Consider the following 21,993-nt stretch of genomic DNA (forward strand, 5'->3'; position numbering starts at 1 on the left):
GGATTCAAACCCTTACATATGCCACACCCACCTAGGCCACTGGAAGCTACCTGAAAACTTAAAAACAGGTTTCTATGTCATTTTTACTACATATATTCTGACAACATTGAACCCAAGCATGAATTGCCAGGCTGAACACTGTGTCCTACAGGGATCCACAGTTGTAGAGATACATTGAACTCACATTTAAACTATCAAGGGAGGTGATGATGTAATCAACAACTGCTTTACCTTCTGTGGAGGTTGATGTGTAGTGACCTTTCTCAAGAATTCCCATTTAGAATACAACATTTTGAATGATTTAGAAATTCCAAAATGGTTTATCCATGCTTATTTAACACAGTCTCTATGCTGGAAAGATCAAAACATTAATTTCAATCCCCATTAAATTGAATGTATGACAATTTTATTTTAGAAATGTGTATGTTATTCTTTTGTTTGCAACAGAGATGAAGTAATACGATAACACGCCAAGGAATTTAATTATATTACTAAAGGAAATTAATTAAAATATTTTTCAATTGAAATGAGAAACTATGGATTCAGGTCAAATCCAATACAATGAAGGTCAAAATTCTCTGTATTTCCAATTTTATTGGTTGCAGCTTCACGTTATGTTTAAGCTTGTCATTGGACAAGGACTGGGAGTTTCTAAGAAACAAAGCAATATGAAAGGTGCCAAGCCCAGATAAAATATACAGGCATACACGTTTTCTAAATAAATAATCCTTAGATAGACTTTTATTAAACAGCAAGAGGATTTCATTTTCTCCTCTTTTAAGACTCTCTGGAATATTAGTTCCAGTAGGAGTGTTCATGATTGGTTCAGAGACAACGTTTTAACCATATTACCCAGTATATTACTGCGTCCGTATTGGACATATCGTCCGTATTGGACATATCGTTTACACAGTATACCTTACTGGTATACTTTTATACAGCACTCTCTAAATGTAACCAATCTTTATTTGTATGGTTGGATTAACCACTGGATGTCCACCACTGGATGACGCTCCAATCTTTCAAATTCCATCAGACAGTTCCATAGCCCTCCCACGAGGCGATGCTTTGTGGTGACGTCAGCCCAAGTGAAAGAAGGAAGCGAAGCGCTCATTGAAGCTGTCAGTAAGTAGTTGTAGCGACAGTAAGGGAGAGACCCTAGGTAGAAATTGCTTCTCATGCATAGTGCTGCAAGACAGTCGTGAAAAAAGATTTTACATACAATTTAGTAGTCCTATTCATTTGATAGAGGGCTGAAACGTTGCTATTTGGCTATGGCTGATGTCGCGCTATTGAACGAGGAGACAGGGGACGTCGCGAAAGGGTTTGCTCGCAAAGGTGCTTTGAGGCAGAAAAACGTCCATGAAGTGAAGGACCACAAGTTTATTGCAAGGTTTTTCAAGCAGCCGACTTTTTGCAGCCACTGCACCGACTTTATCTGGTAAGCACTTTTCCTCTCCAGATTGCTTCTTAGCTGCCTGTTGAACATTTGGAGACGTCTCTTAACTATGCTCACTTTCCTTTAAGTTGTTATTTTCCCTGTAACTGACACACCATTACGTGTAATTTCCTTGCTGGAAATATGTTATCATCAAAGTTGCGAGATTTCCAAGGAAACTTTCTACTTGCGTGACTCAGCTGTATGCCCCATGCGAATATTATCTGATTATCCAAAAATAAAAGTAATTATTTCCTCATGAAACCATTTTCCTGTTTATTCTTAATTAATGTTATTGTAGTTCAGACTTTTTTCTATAAGGGTATGTAGAAAATCTGCATTTATTTGGGCCATTATAGATAAGAGTCATGTGTCAAATAACGCATTTCAGTCCGTAATTGTTCATGACTTTTCGGAAGCGCACCGTGAGCTTCTTTCACCACTCACAGCTACCTGCCAGTCTTCGCTGGGACCTGCCAAACATTATCAAGCATTTGTGGAACATGCACTTTACGTTGTACATTTATTCCTAAACCCAAATTAAAATACCACCTTATTGTGTGTGCCTGTTCTGTGTTCATTTTGACTTACTGAAGCTATTGTTTATATTTTGAAAATTGTGTTCAAGATTTGAAAATAGATGCGGAGATGCATTTTAAGAGGTGTTAATCTCCATCTAGTTGTGGAGTTATTTAATTTTTTATATACAGTGGACACTCATTGGCCACTTTATTAGGTATACCTATCCAGCATTAGGTAGGACCCTCTTGCCTCCATCCACTTCAACGTTTGATGCGCTGCTTTTAGAAATGCTGTTCTGCAAACCATTGTTGTAAAGAGTGGTTATTGAGTACTTGTGGCCATTCTGTCAGCTTGGATGAGTCTGGCAATTCCTGTCTGATCTCTCTCACTGACAAGGTGTTTGTTCATACAGAAAACTTTCTGTTTTTGTTTATTGCACATCTCTCTATAAACTATCAGCTGTATCTAAGATGCTGGAACAACCAGGTCTGGTACCAGTCATGTAACACTCAGTCGCTTAGGTCTTTTTCTGTTCCAGTATTCATTTGAACATCATGCATATTCAGTATATGAACCTCTCTGAAGAAATAATGGAAAATTGCAATATCTAAACTATTGTTTTTTGTCCTGCAAGAACTTTCCTTCAAAGTGGTAATCCCTGTTTTGACCAAAGACATTTCAATACTCACTGATTTTTGTGAATATCCAAAATGCCCCCCACCCAAAGAAATTGACCAAGTTTCTGTTACATGCCAATATAAGTCTACTTTTTTGCGGTATAGACCCATTTTGTACCCATCAAAAGGTTCATCTTTTGTTTTTCATTGCTGTGTGACATTGAGTTTGTGATTTTTACATGCAAATGTAAATCATATAACACTTGAATTTACTCTACTGTAACCTGTCAGCCTAGAGTGGCTTGCTAATACGTCTGGTTAATTTGTAACCAATTGTAAAAATTATGCTTACCGTCATTTTCTTACATTTGATTAATTGCTTATTGCCAACAAACCTTATGGTAGCCTATTTAGGATGTAGTCTTACTGATTGAAGATGCACCTATGTTGATGTCCTTAGGGCTTGTGTTTCATCTGTGACATTTATTACTACAAAATTAATTGTAATCATAATTTCGTAACAGCTATGGCCTCTAAAATACTAGTGATGTTTTGATTTTAGAAAACCCACCATATGAGTTTAGGCTACAGTCACTTTTCTAGTTGAACATTATTCTACAGAAACTGCCACTTGATCCTGGTTTATTCTTGTGTATTTCTGTTATGCTGTTTCAGAACTAACCCTTTCATTTCCTCTCTTTCACAGGGGATTTGGAAAGCAAGGATTCCAGTGCCAAGGTAAATGCAACTGATCACTGTCAAGTTCCTCTGCCACACTCCATGTGGTGCTGCCTCATTCATGCAGAGAAATATGGATGTATGCGTGTGTTTGTTTCCCCACCTCTTCAGAACAAAGACTTTTCTCAATGTTTGTAGGCTAATGGGTTAGGGTAAGGGTTACAGTTTGTTAGAGTTTTGGGAAAATATAAAAACAAATATGACAGTTTTAATAAGTCGGGCACGTGCTCAGTGATGGAAAGTTCTTATTCTTATTTTTTCATATTTAAATTGTGGTATAGTTTATGGTGTAATTTATGGATCGATGTTGTCTCTTTTCTCTTTCTAAACCCTTTTGAATCTCATTATCATTTGCAAATGTTTGGTGTGGTTTTAAAAGCCATATAAAGCCATTTCTTTTTAAGTCAGCCAGGGAAACACCATAGAAACACGTACTTTTCTCTGCTTTCTAATTCTTTATTTTTATTTTTTACTCTGAGTTTATTCAGATGCATTTTTCGACGTGAATCATCCTGATGGCTTTTATGCTGCCTAAGCTGGTGATATAGTGTCTTGAGATTAAGGGGTTGTCAGTCTGAAGGACCGATCGTCTGTGTTAATGGAATTTAATATAACAAAGGAATTTAAATATGATGTATAAATGACATGCAATTCATGCTGCTCTCAGCTCTTGGAAGGACAGACCTAGATGTTTCTGGGACTAAATGCTTTAGTGGAAATGAATCGATAGCATTACTCCCAGCTGACTAACTAGACTGACACGGCATGAAATCATATCGTACATTGCAATCTCATGGATGCCAAAGTTCAAATAGACCTTGAAAAGGAAACCGAAATATGATCCGCCAAGAGGCCTTTCTTGGCTCAGGACCAAATGTCCCCCTGTTGGTGTCTAAATATTGCACTACATTTGACTAAAGCCCTTTTGACCTGGGTCAAAATTAGTCCACCAAATAGTCAATAGGGAAAATTGTGTAGACTGCCAGCTGAATCTGCTTGTGATTTAGATATTACTCCTCAAAGTTTGAGTAAGGCAGAACAAGCCTGGTGTCGAATTTTTCAATTGTTCTATCTTATGGTTATGGCACCTTAATCTTTCCGCACCAGCCTACTGATACAGAAAGAATTTAAGCCAGGTTACATCTTAACTGATTCCCGTCTGTAGAGGATGGCCTGTTGATGGGTTGAATGAATTAGTCAAACCTGAAGAATGTAGGTCATGTGCTTAGGCTGTGAAAAGGCTTGTTATGTCCCACAAGAAAACCCTGGGTAACGGTTCCAGCCATTAAGGTTTGCATAAGATTGGATGATGGCTAGAATGTAGGCTGTATAGAAATATATATTTATACAGACAGAATCCATAGAACGTGATGAGTATTTTAAGAGTTAGGTTGTGTTATGAGGAGTTAATGAAATTATAACATTGCTGGAACTCAAGCCAAGTCACACTGGCCAGAAGTTTATTTTAGCTTTTAAGACTTGTGGTCCGACTTCAAGGTCTTGTTGATGGAAAAACCTATTTGTAAAACATTTTCCCATTTGGATATTATTAACAACAAAGAACAACTGGTAACAATGAACAGTTTTCTCCGGGGACGATGTTGCTTGCATGGGAAAATAGCATGTACTGCGTTTTTTAAAATCTTCTAACTGTTTTGCGCACCGCTTCTCAGCTCTTTAACTTTGCTTCGGTAGGAGGTTTTGGCAAGTCTCTGATTTTACATTTTATTGTGAGCCTCTTTGGATAGCCTTTTTCTAAATGACTTAAACGTAACATTTCATGTGGCAATTATCTTTGGGCGATTCTCATGCCAAAACCAGAAGTGACAGTAGGTCAACATTGGAGTCTTGCGAGACTCAACAATTGCCATTACGTTGTCGGCCATTTTGATCCACCTGGCTACCCTTCCAATCTACTAATGTGGGACTAATCGTCTCTCACCTTTGCAACTGTACCTCTTAAGGAATTATGTTGTATGGAACTATTTTGTAGACCGGAAATTATGTTCAGTATGGACCTACGTTGGTGCAATTATGTTAGCTATCAACATATCCCCAGTGACAACAGTTAAGCGTGTTGATTTGCACTTACACAGTGTCCACCTCAGATATATGTCGTCCTCTGTTGAATTTGAATGGCAGCTTAATGTGGAAAGTGGGGATCTTGCCAGCCGGCCATGAGAGTCTGGGACTTGTGTTAAGTGCTGCCGCTTCAGCCGGTCAGCGTGATGTTAACCTGTGATCATTGAGCCATTGCTTGAGAGTCAGTCTTTCTTAACAGATGTCTTCTGAGAACCCTGTTTTAGTGGTAGCCAAGAGATGTCCTTTGCTGGAGTTTGAGGACAAACACTTGCCAGAGATGGATTTTTATCTCCTGCTGCTTGTCAAGCCCTTTTGTGTGTGTGTCCTGTCTCCCAAGAACCGAAACAGGGTTTCACATACTGCGCCCCCATCTTTCTGAGATCCATGGTTTAGGAAGTAAAACTGTCACGTTCCCAACATTTGGAAGCACTACAACCTGAAATGTTGAATAGCTACAAACATCTCTTCAGTGTGCTTTATGAAAAAAAAAAATGCTCATAGGCTCTGAGTGTTTACCTGCGCTTAAATATTGGATGAGAGAACCCTCAGGTTATTGTGTAGGGTGGAGGCGTGGCAGTGATTACACACCGCTGCCTTCTCATCTAATTCCTCCACCCTAACTGTGAAGCGCTTCTTGTCTTGCTCTTCACAATGCAACACAGAGGCCTCCCTCTCCCCCGTGATGCTATCACTTTCAAAGCGGCATATCGGAGACGCCGCTTGACATGCGGACGACACGTGCCCTGTTTGGAGGACAGCGCTCCTGCTTACAGAGGCTTACCGTTGCATTGGACCGGAGAGATGCAGAACAGCCCTGGATAGGCCACCGCCACTCTTCGGCTGCGGCAGTGGGCCCTTTGGACGGGCTATAGGGAGGAATCTCTTGAACCACTCCATTTACAGCGCTGTTCTACGTAGAGCCATAGCACTGGTTTTAACAGTCTCTGAGCTCATAGTATGGTAGGCTAGGCAAGTCTGCGCCAGCTTTCATTATTAAATGATTTAAAAATAGTCAAAATGTTAACGTTTGCTCTGATAAATTTTGCTAGGCTATGCCACCGGTGAAGACGAAAGCAAAAAAACTGTAGATTTCTGCATTTAAGATGGACTTGTACATTTTCAGAGCTTGAGGCAAGAACATGTTTAAACAGGACTTGGAACACAGCCCAGTGAGCAGCTAGCTTTTGTGATTGTGTGATCTGATGAAGATGTGGGTAGGCTTAGGTAAAGAACCTTTTATAGTTTCATGTCAATGATTCATTCGGGGACATGCCTCACATTTGCTTGCCAATTTAAGACAAAATATTTTACATAGGTGCCTGTGAGCTTGCGAGGGCCATCAACTGAAAACCGTGTATGTGCTTACACTTTTTATAGCTGTGTTGGGTCTATTGGAACATTTGGAAATATGTGGCAAGCGCTGATTGGGAGACCACGGATTGGGTTAATATCTCTAGTGTCAGTCTGGCCTAACTGAACTGTGTGAAAGCAGCACTTGGCAGGCGAGAGAAAATGACTGTGAGCTGGCCGACGATACCAACTGTACTGTGGCTCTGTGAATTCAGTATGATTCAGCGTCGTCATTCTGGGCTTCTGTTCTTTCAGTATTTTCTTTCAAAGTAAATTCAGGAAGCAGAATTGGCTGGAGGGTGCATTCAATAAATAATGTCTGCTTTATCAATATGAAGGCTAGTAGCTAACAGCCCTGCTATTCATGGCTCAAGGTCTAAAATACCCCTCTCATCAATTATTAAAATGTCTCTTTCTAAATTAGGTTTGAATCAACAAGCTGGGAGGTTTATATTGAGTAAAAGTATTTATTAAGTAATTCCCCATAAGCTGTTGTACAAGCTAGTCTTCCTGGAGTCCGCATATAACATGAAACACCTGAAAACCCCAGTTATAGGTGATTATTATTATTTACTACATACAGCTAAATACAAAATATTTATTTTCCAGACTCATTGGAATATACAAAGAACCACTTATTTACACCAATATTAAACAAATATTAAATATAAAAGAGAATTATGTTAGTGCTGTTGTTGTCCATTGGCCTGAACTCAAGTCTCACATGATATTTCTGGGAATTAAAGCCAAATATCTGGACTGCATCATTCATTTTTCCATAACTAATGATCTACCTATGGTTGTGTTGTGGAAGTCCACTCGCCCACACAGAGCTTAAAGAATGTCTTCAGCATTTGCCAAATGTGCTGTCATATCAACTAGCTAACACTCAACAAGTCTTTTCGTGTGTGTGTGTGTGTGTGTGTGTGTGTGTGTGTGTGTGTGTGTGTGTGTGTGTGTGTGTGTGTGTGTGTGTGTGTGTGTGTGTGTGTGTGTGTGTGTGTGTGTGTGTGTGTGTGTGTGTGTGTGTGTGTGTGTGTGTGTGTGTGTGTGTGTGTGTGTGTGTGTGTGTGTGTGTGTGTGTGTGTAAACTGACACCTAACATCGCGTTCACAGCTGAGCAGGAGTTATGTCACTACCATGTTACTCGCCCTCACCAATTAAATGGGTGAGTAAATACTGAGGTAAGAGTGAAAGACAACCAGACCTAATGCTTATCCAAGTACAAAAGTCACCACGTGAGACACCGTCTGTGCCGATCACTGTGACCAGCAGACCGCGCCGTTTCTGTTTCCGCGCCATGCCATGTGGACGTCAAAAGACTGCCAGTTCTGAAAAAGGCGAATGAATGAATGTATCAGGATGATTGTTTTATCTGCAGAAATGGTAACCATGGCAACAACTAGCTAGTTGCTTTGAATGTTTCTTCAGAGGATAATCTAATCTTAATTTGTCTCTGGCTAGCCTACTGTACGCCCTGTTATCCAGTGTGTGACTTGAGTTCTATGATATGATCTGCTGCTCAAACCCAAGCCACGGCACTGTTGGGATTACAATACCTCATTCTCATGTGCTTAAGTTATGTTGTCAAAATTGATTTTCTAGCATTGTAGCTTGATGGGACGTTGGACATATGAATTGAATGATGCAGTGGTATTTTGGTTAGCGCTTTGCGCTCTAACCAAATCATGTAAAGTCAACTCCAACTTCACTGGTTGATTTGCAACAGTACCACGGTGTTAAACGATGCATAAAACTATTAACTTCAAAATCACCTGCCTTAGATGAGCTTTAAGACACTCTAGAATACCTTTTCCTTTTGTACAGTATCGAGCATTGACCGAGAGCTGGGGAGATGGGGCTCTGGTAGGAGCATCTTGATGTTTTGAAGGCTTGATGTTGGGGATCAATTGGGCCACCTTCTTTCACCAGTGGTAATGGATTTTACCCTAGGCGTTCCAATGTATTCTGTGGTTTGCAGTGGAGGTATAATGAGTTTGATAGTGTGACAAGAGCAGAGACAAATCCCCCAAGGGAGCAATAATCCCATAGCAGAGCACTGATTCTTAGTCTATGGAAATATATGGAACACGAATGAGCAATGTGAAACAACATTGTAATAGTTGGATAGCTCCAGGTCTCGTGGTTTGGACTTGGTGCGATCATAAATCGTCAGGTTCTAAAAGAACGCTTTGTAAAAGTCCTGTCCTTTCGAGTGAAAAGGCAGTAAAATCAATAATCTGTATTCCAGTCAGCCGTTGCTCCTTCCTTGTGTTTGCGGACATACTCAGCCATGCTGAAGCCAAACATTGACCCAGAGGAGACGTGACGATAACGCTTTACCCTGCAGCGGCCTCGCACCAGGCTCCCGTGCCCCAGGCGTGTTTAGACAGTGCTAAGGGCATCCTCCTGCACATCCGGCACTGTGACAGCCAATAAAAAGGCGTGTTGACAGAGGAGGAAAGGTAAATGCCACCCTGTGTCCTTTTCTAGCCTCAAGCAGGTGTGTTCTAGTCCCCGCCACACCTCCCACAGGCACTGGGGACACCTATCTGGCTGCCCTGGTGTGGAGATTACCCAGCGGTGGATTAAACTGGGCCCACCTTTCCCACAATGACCCCTGCTGACAGGGATGGGGCTTTTCTAATCCGGGACATGACAACATTCTCAATGGAGATTATCCGTTGGCTGGTATTTAGTCTAGAACATTTAGATTAGTTTAGATCATCTGGGGCCGTATTCAAAAGAAAAATGTCTCTTACCACCAAGAGGCCTCCCAAACAGCAATAAAAGTCATGAGCCAAGAGTTTCCTCTTTATGTATTCACAAAGCTGCTCTGACCAACTTTTACTGTGGAATTGGGTGAAATCTTATCCTAAGAGAAAGGGCGGGGTTGACCCCGTTGCTATGGATGATGATGTGTTCCACGAACAAGCTTGCTTACTACGCCCACAGTGATTGGCTGATAGGGGAGGGGTCTGTCTCAGGGAATTCATCATAGTGAATTCATCATTCTACTGTAGAAGGATATGTCATGTTGCCATATTGAAATAAAGGTATTCAAATAAAAAAAGTAGGCTAAGTATGACATACTGACTAGTCAATATATGTTCAGCTAATTGTCAGCCTCTTACATGTCTGGCAGAAATGCGCGTTCGTCTTTTGATGGTGCAATCATTTGTGCAATTATGTGTCCCATCAATAGCACCAACTACGCCAGGTGATCCAGCTATGGCCATGAAGTCTGTTTTGTTTCTTTGTAGATGGCAAACATCACAAGGAAACCTTACGCATTTTCAGACAATGTGGGGTCTGGCAGATGACTTAGATATATGTAGTTAATCTGCGCTGCATTTTCCCTGTGGCCAAGTAGCACAGAATTGTCCCAGCCTTGATCTCGGCTTTCACTGGTTTCTGTTTGTTTGTTAGGCAAGTGACTGCATCCCTGACAATCTCTGCTATGATCATTATGCCCTTGCGTTTAAGATGATACCTTGTTAAAAGCTCAGAATCATTAAATGTTTCTAAAACGTCGACCTGATTATGAAGCAGATTTCCAGCAGCAGCCCTTTTAGGATTGTTTGTGATTTGGTCTGAGTGACTTAGGGGTCCTTTTGACTACTCCCACCCTTTCATAGATTTAGGAGCTGGTTTTAGCGCTAAAACGCTTTGTGAAATACTCTTAGACCAAACATGTAGGAGTCCTGAAATTAGGACTGACACAGCCATTGTTTTTAAGAGTTTCTCCTAAATCAGCAAGTTGGGAACTACGTTTATCCTGTTTTGTGAATACAGCCCCTGACTAGTAAGGAAATTATTTCTAAATTGGACCAGCAAGACAATTAACTGTCGTTCAGTCAATGAGTAATGCAGTTCATCTTAATTGCTACCAATGTAGGTCCTGTAAATGAGTGTGTTCTCAGTCACCCTACCTGGTAAAATAAGGAGGGGAAAAATATAATTAAATCAAATGTATTTCCTTAGTTTGAGGTACAAAATTGATTTCACTTAAATCTCCATTCATTAATGAAAAAACATTTGCCGAAACGATTGTGAGCTCGTGTGAGTTGTGTGTCAAACTCTGGTCCCGAGTCCGTTCTTAGGAGTCACACTCATTTTGGGTCCATTGTCTGTCAGTTAAGACAGACAACCAGGTGAGGGTCATTTCTAACTAATTAATTACTTAGTCAAGAACAAGTGGAAAACCACCCAACACTCCCCCCTCCATGGAAGGAGTTTGACCCTAGTGCTTTAGATTCAACAAGATACCAGACAAAACCTGGGCAGGCCTAAAAACACACACACACATACACACACACACACACACACACACACACACACTTTAACCATTTCAACAAGCAAGTCTTCAGTGATTGTCCAACTGTTGTTTTTACTCAATTATTGATTCATTTTGAACGATTTTGATGATGATATGTAGAAGATTCCAGTTATAGCATTATTACGTAACTTAGGTGCTAATACGATTTGTATTGTAATTCTAAAGGTTTTATATGTATTGCAGTTTTTTGTGAGTTGTTATTCCAAGCTTTTTGCTCCCCATTATGATAGCTTCGGACATACAAGAGGCCTGTCAAAATAAAATGTTGATCCATCACAGAAATAACTGCTGAAAATAAGTAGCTTTCATATTTCAAAAGATGAGGATAAAATCGATAAACTTTTTCCGTTCATGGAAAAATACTTCAGTTGTGGCACGGCTAACCAGAGCAATAGAAATACGCTGATGACGTCAAAACGAAACAATTCCATATAATGACAAAGAATGGTTACTGTTTCAACCAACCAGGCTTATGGGAATCACTCTGGAACTGTGGAATGCCAGTGTCAATGCCCTGGGTTATTCCTTTAATCAGTGGTTTAGCCAGCGTTGCCTCTGTAGATTGCGGCTTTCACAGTAGGGCTTTCCTCTCCCGGGCGGATTGCCAGAGCCCTTGCCTGCTACAGTGCACTCTAACTGGTGTATAGAACAGAGGTCACCACCCTCTCTTGCTCTCGCCTACGGAATGAAGTGTACATTAGAATGTCTCCAGCACGATCTGTGCTTAGCTTATCGGTAATAACTGTTAATTGAAGATACCCTACAATGTATTACATCCCAGAGGGTTATTAAGCTCAGAGAGAGGATCCAGAGATCTCTCTAGTACAGTGTGTGGGTGTCTGTGAATGGCGTGTGTCAATGGGGCTAGTCATCCAATCCACTCTCTCGCCTGACACTTTCTTTAAGCGTCTCCTGATGGATTACACCCGTGACTTCGGCCTGTGTCGCACCGTCTGATGGTCGCTGGGGTATCCAGGCTGATTACAGGTGTGATGTGAACATGCCGGCCGGAGGTAACTTTTGTAGCTAACGCTGCATCAGCAAACCCAGAGGGACTAAACCACTTACCCCACCTGCCTTTCCCTCAGCAAAGCCTCTGGGTTTCCCGTCCGCTGATGGCCACCCAGAGAGTCTAAACAACTAAACAGCCAGAACAGAAGAGATTGAACCTTCCTTACACATCCTGCCTAGAGATCTACTGCAATAAAATACCGGGATATCCAGGTCTATATACAGTATACAATCATAAGTTTACATACCCTGGCAAAAACGGTGAAATTTTGGCATTGATTTTGAAAATATGTTATCACATAGTTGTTTGACTCTTTTTTTAAATCATAATGATTACGGAAATCACCCAAATGGCCCTGTTCAAAAGTTTACATACCCTTGAATTTTTGGCCTTGTTACTGACACACAGGTGAAAATGGCAATTAAAGGTTAATTTCCGAAACCTGTGGCTTTTTAAATTGCAATTAGTGTCTGTGTATAAAGAGACAATGAGTTTGTTAGCTCTCATGTGGATGCACTGAGCAGGCTATATACTGAGCCATGGGGAGCAGAACTGTCAAAAGACCTGCGTAACAAGGTAATGGAACTTCACAAAGCTTGAAAAGGATATAAAGAGAGATCCAAAGCCTTGTAAATGCTAGACAGTACTGTTCACTCACTTATTATATTCTGGGATCTCTTGATACCAAGCAAAGGTCAGGTAGACCAAGACAGATTCCAGCCAAAACTGCCAGAAGAATTGTTCGGGATACAAAGAAAAACCGACAGGTAACCTCAGGAGAAATACAGGCTGCTCTGGAAAAAGACGGTGTGGTTGTTTCAAGGAGCACAATACGACGATACTTGAACAAAAATGAGCTGCATGGTCGAGTTGCCATAAAGAAGCCTTTACTGCTCCAATGCCAAAAAAAAAAGCCTGGTTACAATATGGCCGACAACACCTTGACATGCCCCACAGCTTCTGGCACACTGGAGTGTAATTTGGTGTGACGAGACCAAAATGGAACTTTACGGTCACAACCATAAGCGCTATGTTTGAAGAGGGGTCAACAAGGCCTATAGTGAACAGAATACCATCCCCTCTGTGAAGCATGATGGTGGCTTACTGGTGTTTTGGGGGTGTTTGAGCTCTAATATTGTGAAAATTGATAGCATGATGAATGCAGCATGTGATCAGAAAATACTGGCAGGCAATTTGCATTCTTCTGCGCATGGGACGAACTTGGACGTTTCCAGCACGACAATGACCCTAAGCACAAGGCCAGGTTGACCCTTCAGTGGTTATAGCAGTAAAAGGCGAACATCCTGGAGTGGCCATCACAGTCTCCAGACCTTAATATCATCGAGCCACTCTGGGGAGATCTCAAACGTGCGGTTCATGCAAGAGGACAAAAGACTTCGCATGACCTGGAGGGATTTTGCCAAGACGAATGTTATGACCTAGAGTTGAATGTGAATCCCATAAGAAATAAAATACGTTTTTTTCCCTGCTCTCTCATGTTTTCTTTATAAATCGTACATATATTACCAATTCTCCAAGGGTATGCAAACTTTTGAGCACAACTGTACATCCCTCAATTCAACACAATTTAGCGAGGTAACAATGTTTTTTGTTTTTTTTTTACTTTTACCACCTTCAGGTAAACGGTTCATCAGCACACTAATGGCCCAAGAGCCAGACTAAAGCTAAACCAGGTTCATTTGGGCCATGCATTCGATCAGTAGCCAGGGCGCTTGTATCATGGATTGGAATTGGCTTTCCCTCACCACTGGTTAATACAAGCTCTGTCTGTGACTGTGTGAGTGGATTATGGTTGTAGATCCAACAGAGCTGATGTGGGTCTTTCTTTTTCTCCTTTTGCAGCAAGATCTCTGTATATGATTGTCGTCAAGAGAGCCCATACTTTTACTTCTGTCTTTGTTATCACCAGAATTGACCTTGGGAAAAGCCGGAGGGAGGCGGTGTTCCCATCATAATAGCCGAGAAATGTGTTCATTTTTCCATCAGGATGAAAGGGTCGATTCCATTTCAATTCCAGTCAATACGTAAAGTACACAGGCATTTGAAGTCTCTTCAGTACTTTTCTATTACAAAGTGTTTGGTTTACTTTTTGAGTTTAGTGAAATGAAAGCGAATTGACCCCAATTCCGGTGGTGCCACCCAGTCTTCAGACAATCGTGCTATACCAAGCTGACAAGAAAGAACCATACAAGAAAAACTTGATGAGCGTTGGACAAGATTTTACTATCCGAATAGTATGTTATTATTCGAATAGTATTCGGTTAATTGAAATAAATGTCTTTAAAAACTACCGATACAATTTTAGCGCTACTACATAACGTGCAATGGAGTGGGTGTAGTTCTCTTGTACCATTGACTCAATGACCATTTGTGATAAAAGTGCGGTCATTGAGAATAATGGAAGGAGCCGTGTGGTAGACAGTAGGCTCCAGTACTAGTAGACAATATTTATCAACACAACATCGAGTTTATTGTATGGAAGAGTCTAGGAAATCAAGTTAGCTAAGCTAGCCAGCTATATACTATTTGCTCACCGTTTTCTGAACTCTCAAACACCTTTAGTTTCCACAGCCAAACTTTACGTAGCGTTTGGTTGCAATTTTTTCCCTCCATAGGTTACATTAATTTAGTAAATATAATCCATCGTCCCTTGAATTAATTAACTTTTATTCACTTGCTAACAGTAGGCTAAGCAGTGTATATTGCATCATTCTGACTGACTGGACCCCACCACACGCTTTGATTGATGATTGTAAACGACAAATGTGTGTGAAACGCTTGTTATAAAAACTACTTACAAAACTAGAATTTGATTTCAATGTCATGGGATATTGTGAAAAACTTTAATTTTTATAATATTTATAAAATTATATTCAGGCTTATTCATTTCAACAACAAAAAATACATGATGTAAAACAAATGTGGGGGGGCAAAATTGAATACACACTCAAGTACTGGAATACTAAATTTAAATTTGGCTATTCGAATATTCGACTATCTGTGCCCATCCACACTGAAAACCTCTGTTATAGCTGTTTTCAACAGTCCATGTGGCCACACCACTTCAACATTAGACCGATCCATTCGTGTTTTACATGATGTATTTGTTGGAAACCCGTGGCCTATTGTGTTTGAAGGATAGGATGTTTGGTTTGTGAACAGAGTATTTGAATGCCAGTGGAATGTAGCTGTTTTGTTTTTCCGGTTTGCATGTCAAACATGGCCATGTGTATTGAGGTAGAGGCTGTCTGGCAGGGGGATATGCTCGCTGAGCATCCAAGACATCACGGCAGGACGTGCCCAAGTAACATAACAATGACTGGAGTTTTTGGGTTTACACCAAATTAAATTGTACCCCTTAGTTTGGTTCTGTTGTACTATATACGAACACCCCATTTGCACTTGGGAGCGTTCTGAACGACACATCGCAGTTTGCTAAAATAGAGATCTCTGCCCTCTTCCATATTTACCGTGGTGCGTTTAGCTGTAGGTGACACGCTCCTTCTGTCCCTGTGTTTGGTCCAGACTGCGTTTGACTACAAGGAGTTGATTATGCATCCAATGCAGTGCCATAACTTTTTGTCGGACACATTGTGCGATACTTCACATTAGCATGGATGACGTCTACCCAGAAGAAATAGGCTAGTAACTGTAACCTATTAACTCCTGTATTTTAACAAAAGACCAACTGCGAAAGTAATATGGTGTTGGGGACAAGTTACGCCTGTCGATAATCATAGGTGGATTGACATGAGCCTTTTTCTCCAGTAAACAAATAGCAGAAACACATGGCTTTAGTTTGTCTGACATTTGGCTATGTAAAAGAGAGGGCCACCTGACCGAATGAAGGACAATACATCAACAAATCATCAAACTCTTGCTCTGTGTTAAAACTTGTGTTAAAATGCCCTCGAAGCAAATATAATCTTTGATAGGCGTCTTTCCTAATGTTTTCCTCAAGAGCTTCATGCACATTCACGCAAATCTGCTGACTTGCCAAGCAATCCAACACTGGATGGACAAAGAGCCAAAGCTTTTAAGTAACAAACCCAAAAAAAGGCTTCAGAGTAGCTTCTCTAGTGGTTGTTAGCCTGGTATCAAATAGTGTTTGTTTTGTGCATATTCTTGTTTGCATCGTTCACTTCTAAGGCTGCGAGTGAAGACAAAAGGAGTGATAAGCGACAGGTTAAAATGTTAGACGATAGCAGAGAAGCTGACCGGAGGCCTTTTCTGGCCGCTACCATTTCAGAGAACCTCCGCTCCACTGTAGGCTTTGTACTCTAAGAGAAATATTGACAGTGTCTGCATCGTACATCAGATGACTAGCTCCATTTGCAGAAGCATATTTTTCCACTAGCAAAGTGCCGGAGGCTCTTCCCTACTCTATTCCTCCGAGCCAGTTCCTTTGATGTTTTAGACCTGCCCATTGAAAAAAAGAAATCTGTCTGGACAGTGTAGCTTAAAGAAGATGGCTGCTGGGTCTGGGCTGTCTCTATAAAGGGGTCTTTCTCTGTCATCGTTACTTAGCAGGTGGCAAGATGGTCATAACAGCATCAGGTTGCAGACACACGGCCATGCCGTTGGGAGAGAAAGCATACAGGATGAATGGGGTGTATTGGCTATATCAGTGTCTCTTGTTTTGCCGTTGTTGGTGTACATGTTGTTCAGAAGCAGCTAATGGATAATTACACTTGTGGGAGATTTGTCTTGGCTCAGATTGTGTTCTGATGTTTGCTTATTAGGTTTGTGTTCGAAGAGGTGAATTCTGACACGCTGTGAATGTTGTGTGTCATTGCAAAGGGGGTAAATAATTGTCCAATGCATTTTTATATATTTGTAATTAATTCAGAACAATTTGTGTGTTTGATTTTTCAGATCATGGAGTTTCTGTTGTAACACAATAAAATGTGGAAAAGTTTGAGGGGGTGAATATTTTTGAGGGCCACTGTAACACAGCTTACTGCATATCTGTTGTCTAACGGCAGCTTTGAATTTAATCTAATTGCATTTAAATCTTTCTATAATTGGACTACATACATTAATTTTGGCCTGCACTACGCTCCCTAGATATAAGCTCGTAAGGGCTTAGCTTTTGAACGGTGATCAATACCATGAGATGATCCCTTCTAGGACTTGATGTTGCTGTGAACACACCCGAGGAGTCTTGCCAAATGCCATATGATGTCTCACATCTGCACAGGGGGCACTTGACTCGCTGGATTGCACTGACACCATTTATTGCTGACGCTCTGCCAAACACATCAACTGAATAACATCTTCCGCTTCCTCTCTGGACCATCCACGCTACTACATCCACGACCAGTAATCCCTGTCGCGGGCAGAGGCTACGAGACTTAGCATGGCTCTGGGCCCTGGTGTCTGACCGTGCTCCTCCACAGTGCCTTATTGTTTATCGATTCAAAGCGGCTCAGTGCTGATGAGCACTATGATAGGTATTTGCATTATGAAATAGTAACTAATTATCTGCACTCCTACTGTGAAAGGTGTTGTGAATAGGGTCGCTGATTAAATCATAGCTTGATTTGAATAGGACCCAAGCGGTCCCCTTCATCAGGCTGCCAGGACGCAAATGAGGGGGAAACTGAAGTGGGACAATTTCCCCTATTGGTGCCGGAATATGATGGAACTTAAAGTAAATGCTGGACCATGGAGCATAAGTGGTCATATAAAGACTAAACTGTGCAATTATTGATGAGAGAGAACAAAAAACCAGCAGGCCCTGGATCTCATAGGGTAAGAATTTAATAAATACAGAAGAAATACTTTGTTGAGTAGCCACACAGCACAGGCAGGAATACCATCACTTCGTATTTTCTGTAAAACACAGAAATCCTCTTGGCAAAAGAAAATTAATTGTGTGAAATCCATATGTATAAAAATGTCTTAGATGTTGTGTAGAGGCCTATGTTAAAACTCTGTTGTGTTTCTCTGCCAGATCCATCAGTCAGACATTGCATAGGCTTATGTTATTTCTTTGATGCTGTCTTCCACTGCTAGTGCCCGTTTCTGGTGTGACTCTTAAAGGAGATGTTTCTGTAGCACAGTACAACCAATCAACCCTTGGGGTGTCCGTGTTACTACCCGGCTACGCCAAAGTCATTGGCAGCCAGCACAGCCATCAGCCAATAAAGGGACGCATCCTTAGAAACTGACAGAAGCTGCTGCACTGTCTTTGTGTTGTTAGCTGGCAGTGTGTGCTTGGGAGTCACTGTGGTTTGATTCTTGATTTCTGTGTTCTTGATATCTCTCCATTTGAAATAATGAGCAAGGAAAGGCTGGTTGGTTTCTGGTTTAGCAGGTTGGACGTCACTTTGACGCGACGGTAGCCAAAACGCTAGATTCTGTAGCCAGTGAGGTTTATCCATATTTAGGGTAGTCAAATCCATATTTATGGTGAAACACCTCTGTAATTGTAGTTCCCAAACTGGAGATTTCAATGATTATGGACTCCTCTCCACTTCTGGTTTATCAACTCCCATCACTTGAAATTAGAAAGAGCAAGTTCCTTGCTGTGCCTCGAAATAGGAATGCAATTTATTTTGGGTTCAGGTCAGATAACTCAAGTAGCACATGCACCTTATATCTTAGAAGCCTGGTGTATTTTCGTTGTGTTAACGCAAGGATCTGCTCTACTAGTTCCAAATCAATTGAAATGTCGATTATCTATGCCGAAGTATTAAGTAGACAATATCATGGCCTTCCTCTACATTAATAAATGTTGGTAAGACATTAGACATGCTTTCAGTTTTATAAATGTACCACTACACGATAGGCCCTTTCAAAACCAGCTCAGATCATCAGCGTCAGTCAGCTGTTGTCCTGTGTGCATTTCCTTGACTGTTCTCTGAACTTTTCATTAGTTGTCCTCACTTTGAACTGCTCCTGTAGTCACTTCATTGCAGTTCCATTAATTTGAAGTGGTGTCTGGTGTTCTCAAGTGATAGAAAGTGCAATTCTTCTGCTCACATACACGACCACATGGAGGTTAAGTTGATTTGGGGAAAGCCCCGTAGAGAGGGGAAATTGAGAAATACTGGGTTGGTTTTGTGAAACATGAGGAACTACAAAATATCTTTGTTGCAGCAAGACAAATACTGTAAATGAACATGTTGGCCAAAGTACCTTCTCTGACATCAGGATGAAATACTCATTGCCCAAAGGCTGTACACGATGTCATGACAATGCACAGTTCATCAAGTCCATACATAGATCACACACACACACCCACCTTCAAAAATTGGCAACAGTTGACATAAGTCATGCAGTTCATTTCTGAACTACAGTATGAACAGTACTGAATGTGTTGAACATCTTGCTGCTGGAAATTCTTATCTCTTAACAGGACTGCATTTGAAACACACAATCTGTTCAAATAGTAAACACAACATTGTGGTGACTAATGTTCTGAAAACAAGCCAAAAAGTTTGAAAACAAATTCTCTTCTCGCTTTGAGGTCACTGCGACACCGTTAATATTTTAAGAATAAGGCAGCCTCTCTCTACTTTAAAGCTGAGGATGTGTGACAGGCAGTAGAAAAGTGTTAAAAGACTCAGGTTGATTAGCTTAGCATAATACCATGTGAAATAGCATGTCCAATATAGCCCAGTAGCTGTTGTTTCCAGTGGAAAGCTGGTGAAACCAAGTGGCCAGAACCTAGGAAAGGATGTGTGCAGAGTCAAGTGAAAATAATTAGTTCCCAACAGGAACTAGCAAAATCCTGTTGGGTAATATTGGCATATTCTGGTATGTTTCTGTGATTAAAAGGCCTACCATATGAACTCTCTATTCACTCTACACACCTTTTAACTAGAGTAATTTATTGAAAACAAATGTTGGTGTAATTCTATCGCTATTTGGAGTGGAAATGACCCCCCCAATGCTTTGGATTTATACATCTCGTGGGCTGCCTGGATCCATGTCTATCTGTGGCATAACATGGCCTTTATGTCTGCCAGTATAGTGTAGCCAACAGTAGCTTATCTTTGCCTAGTTTAGCCTAGCCTAGCGTTGCACATTCCCCAGTATTAGCAGTGCCAAAAACTAGGTGCTAATCCGTGCTGCTTCCCCAATCTCTATTAATTACCAGCTAGCGCTCAGCTCTCTGTGGCTTTGAGGGGCTTTGGAGTGGAACGTCATTGTTGCTGTTTGGGCTGACTACTGTTTAATGTCAAGCGCTGCAATGTACACCTGTTGGCAGGCTTAAGTCAAGTCCCTTTCACCCTAATTTACCCCCTGCCTTTCTCTCACTCCCTTACCTTTGTCTATGTTGTACCTCTACTTTCACATTTCTGACATTTAAACTTCCAACACTAAGACCTTACCAAATCTCTTCCGTCTTCGCCAACATTAGTCGAACAATATCGAATGTGCGTGCCGATGACGGAATTCCAGTGATTTCTTTCAAATATCCTCTGTGTGGGCCGATTAATTCAAATGTGCTTCACTGTTACGGGGTTGAGGATCCAAAATCATAATTCCTTCATTTGACCCCAACTCAGTTCAAGACTCTTGATCACGTTTTTAAAGAAACTAGAAATGCTCTTAGCTCTGATAACCGTGACCCCTGACAGGTCACGTGATCAAGAGCAAGGCCCTGACAAAGACCCAACCAATATTCTCTAATTTGGTGATATCCCTGGGTTAATGACTCTCCGCAGCTTATCTTTTGATCTCCCTGGGTTAATGACTGCCATAAGCTTTGGAAGGGAGGTTGTCTGAGTGCACCCATCTGATGGGCGCCACGTCAACACGGCACGGTGGGTGACATGGGGGCTTTTACCAGGGAGATACCAGTTATGCAATTCATATGAAACGCACTCCGGCCCTCAAACAGTAACCGAAAGATGAGAGAGGGGTATTAGTGTCTGAACGCATTAACAGTGTATTAGATAGACGATGGAGTGCAGACTAATGTACCAGACTCAAAATTACACTGTAATCTGGACTTTAATTGTCCAGACTTTTTGTTTTTGATCACGTTATTATCTAATGGAAGAACGGCAGGATTTATCGAAAATGACAGGAACAGAGTGAAGTTTTATCTTATTAATCCTCGAGTCCCATTTTAGTGGAATGATAGAAGAAATACAATTGGTTTCAGGTTGTTCTTTGGTTGCACTTCCTCAACAAAGATCCTTTTCACTAGAAATGATATGGTGTTATTAGGCAGCCACAATGGAGTACAGACAGGAGACAGACTGCCACGTCAAACGAATGCTCAGCGAATAATACAGTTCTGTGTCAAAGAGCCTTCTCATTTTGATACTGCACATATTCCGTGTTGAGACTTTGTTCATACAGCATTGATTTGACTCGGTGGGAGTGATTCATATTGTCTCATTGTCGGCTTTACTGTTGAAAAACTCCAGACTCTCAGGAAAAATATTTTATAGCCTCAAGCAATTCTAGGGCCTCTTTCATCGTCTTCAAATTAAATCACTATGACAGGCCCTGCTTTGCTGTAGGTAATATCCTTCTTGGAGCCTGGGAACAAAAAATAGTAATATCATTTGCAGCATTTCTTGGACTTTGTTTTGAAAGACCCAGGGGCTGTCTTTTCTTTGAATGTGCCATTTTTTTTATTTGGTCACAAACATGGAACGTGATCCCACTCCAATCTGTCTGACATTCACTGTGGTCGCCTAGGCAGTAGCCTCGGCTGCTCTTGTTGGATGCTTGATTGGTCTCAAATTACACCCTATTTTATTATGTAGTGCACTGTTTTGATAGCCTCATCCTGATCTCAGTGAGCTCCCGTTGGTCTTGGCTTCACAGACACAGCCTGGCCCAGGTACTGGATACCTGGTTCATTGCCTATGGGGATTTCTATTAATGATTTTTTGGTGTTTATTGC

The 21,993-nt window shown here is 41.1% G+C and overlaps 1 protein-coding gene across 1 annotated transcript in view; it reads left to right on the top strand.

The window, feature by feature from the left end:
- Positions 1-1,084: 1,084 nt before the first annotated feature.
- The window catches only part of prkcaa (protein kinase C, alpha, a), a 154,675-nt gene continuing 133,766 nt past the window's right edge, over positions 1,085-21,993 (top strand). Inside the window, exons 1-2 of the mRNA XM_010889334.4 lie at positions 1,085-1,441; positions 3,284-3,315. Of these exons, the coding sequence (XP_010887636.1) occupies positions 1,275-1,441; positions 3,284-3,315 (199 nt within the window). The 5' untranslated portion in view covers positions 1,085-1,274. The remainder of the gene's footprint in view (positions 1,442-3,283; positions 3,316-21,993) is intronic.

The sequence above is a fragment of the Esox lucius genome, chromosome 9, assembly GCF_011004845.1.
Source record: "Esox lucius isolate fEsoLuc1 chromosome 9, fEsoLuc1.pri, whole genome shotgun sequence".
Lineage (NCBI taxonomy): Eukaryota > Metazoa > Chordata > Actinopteri > Esociformes > Esocidae > Esox > Esox lucius.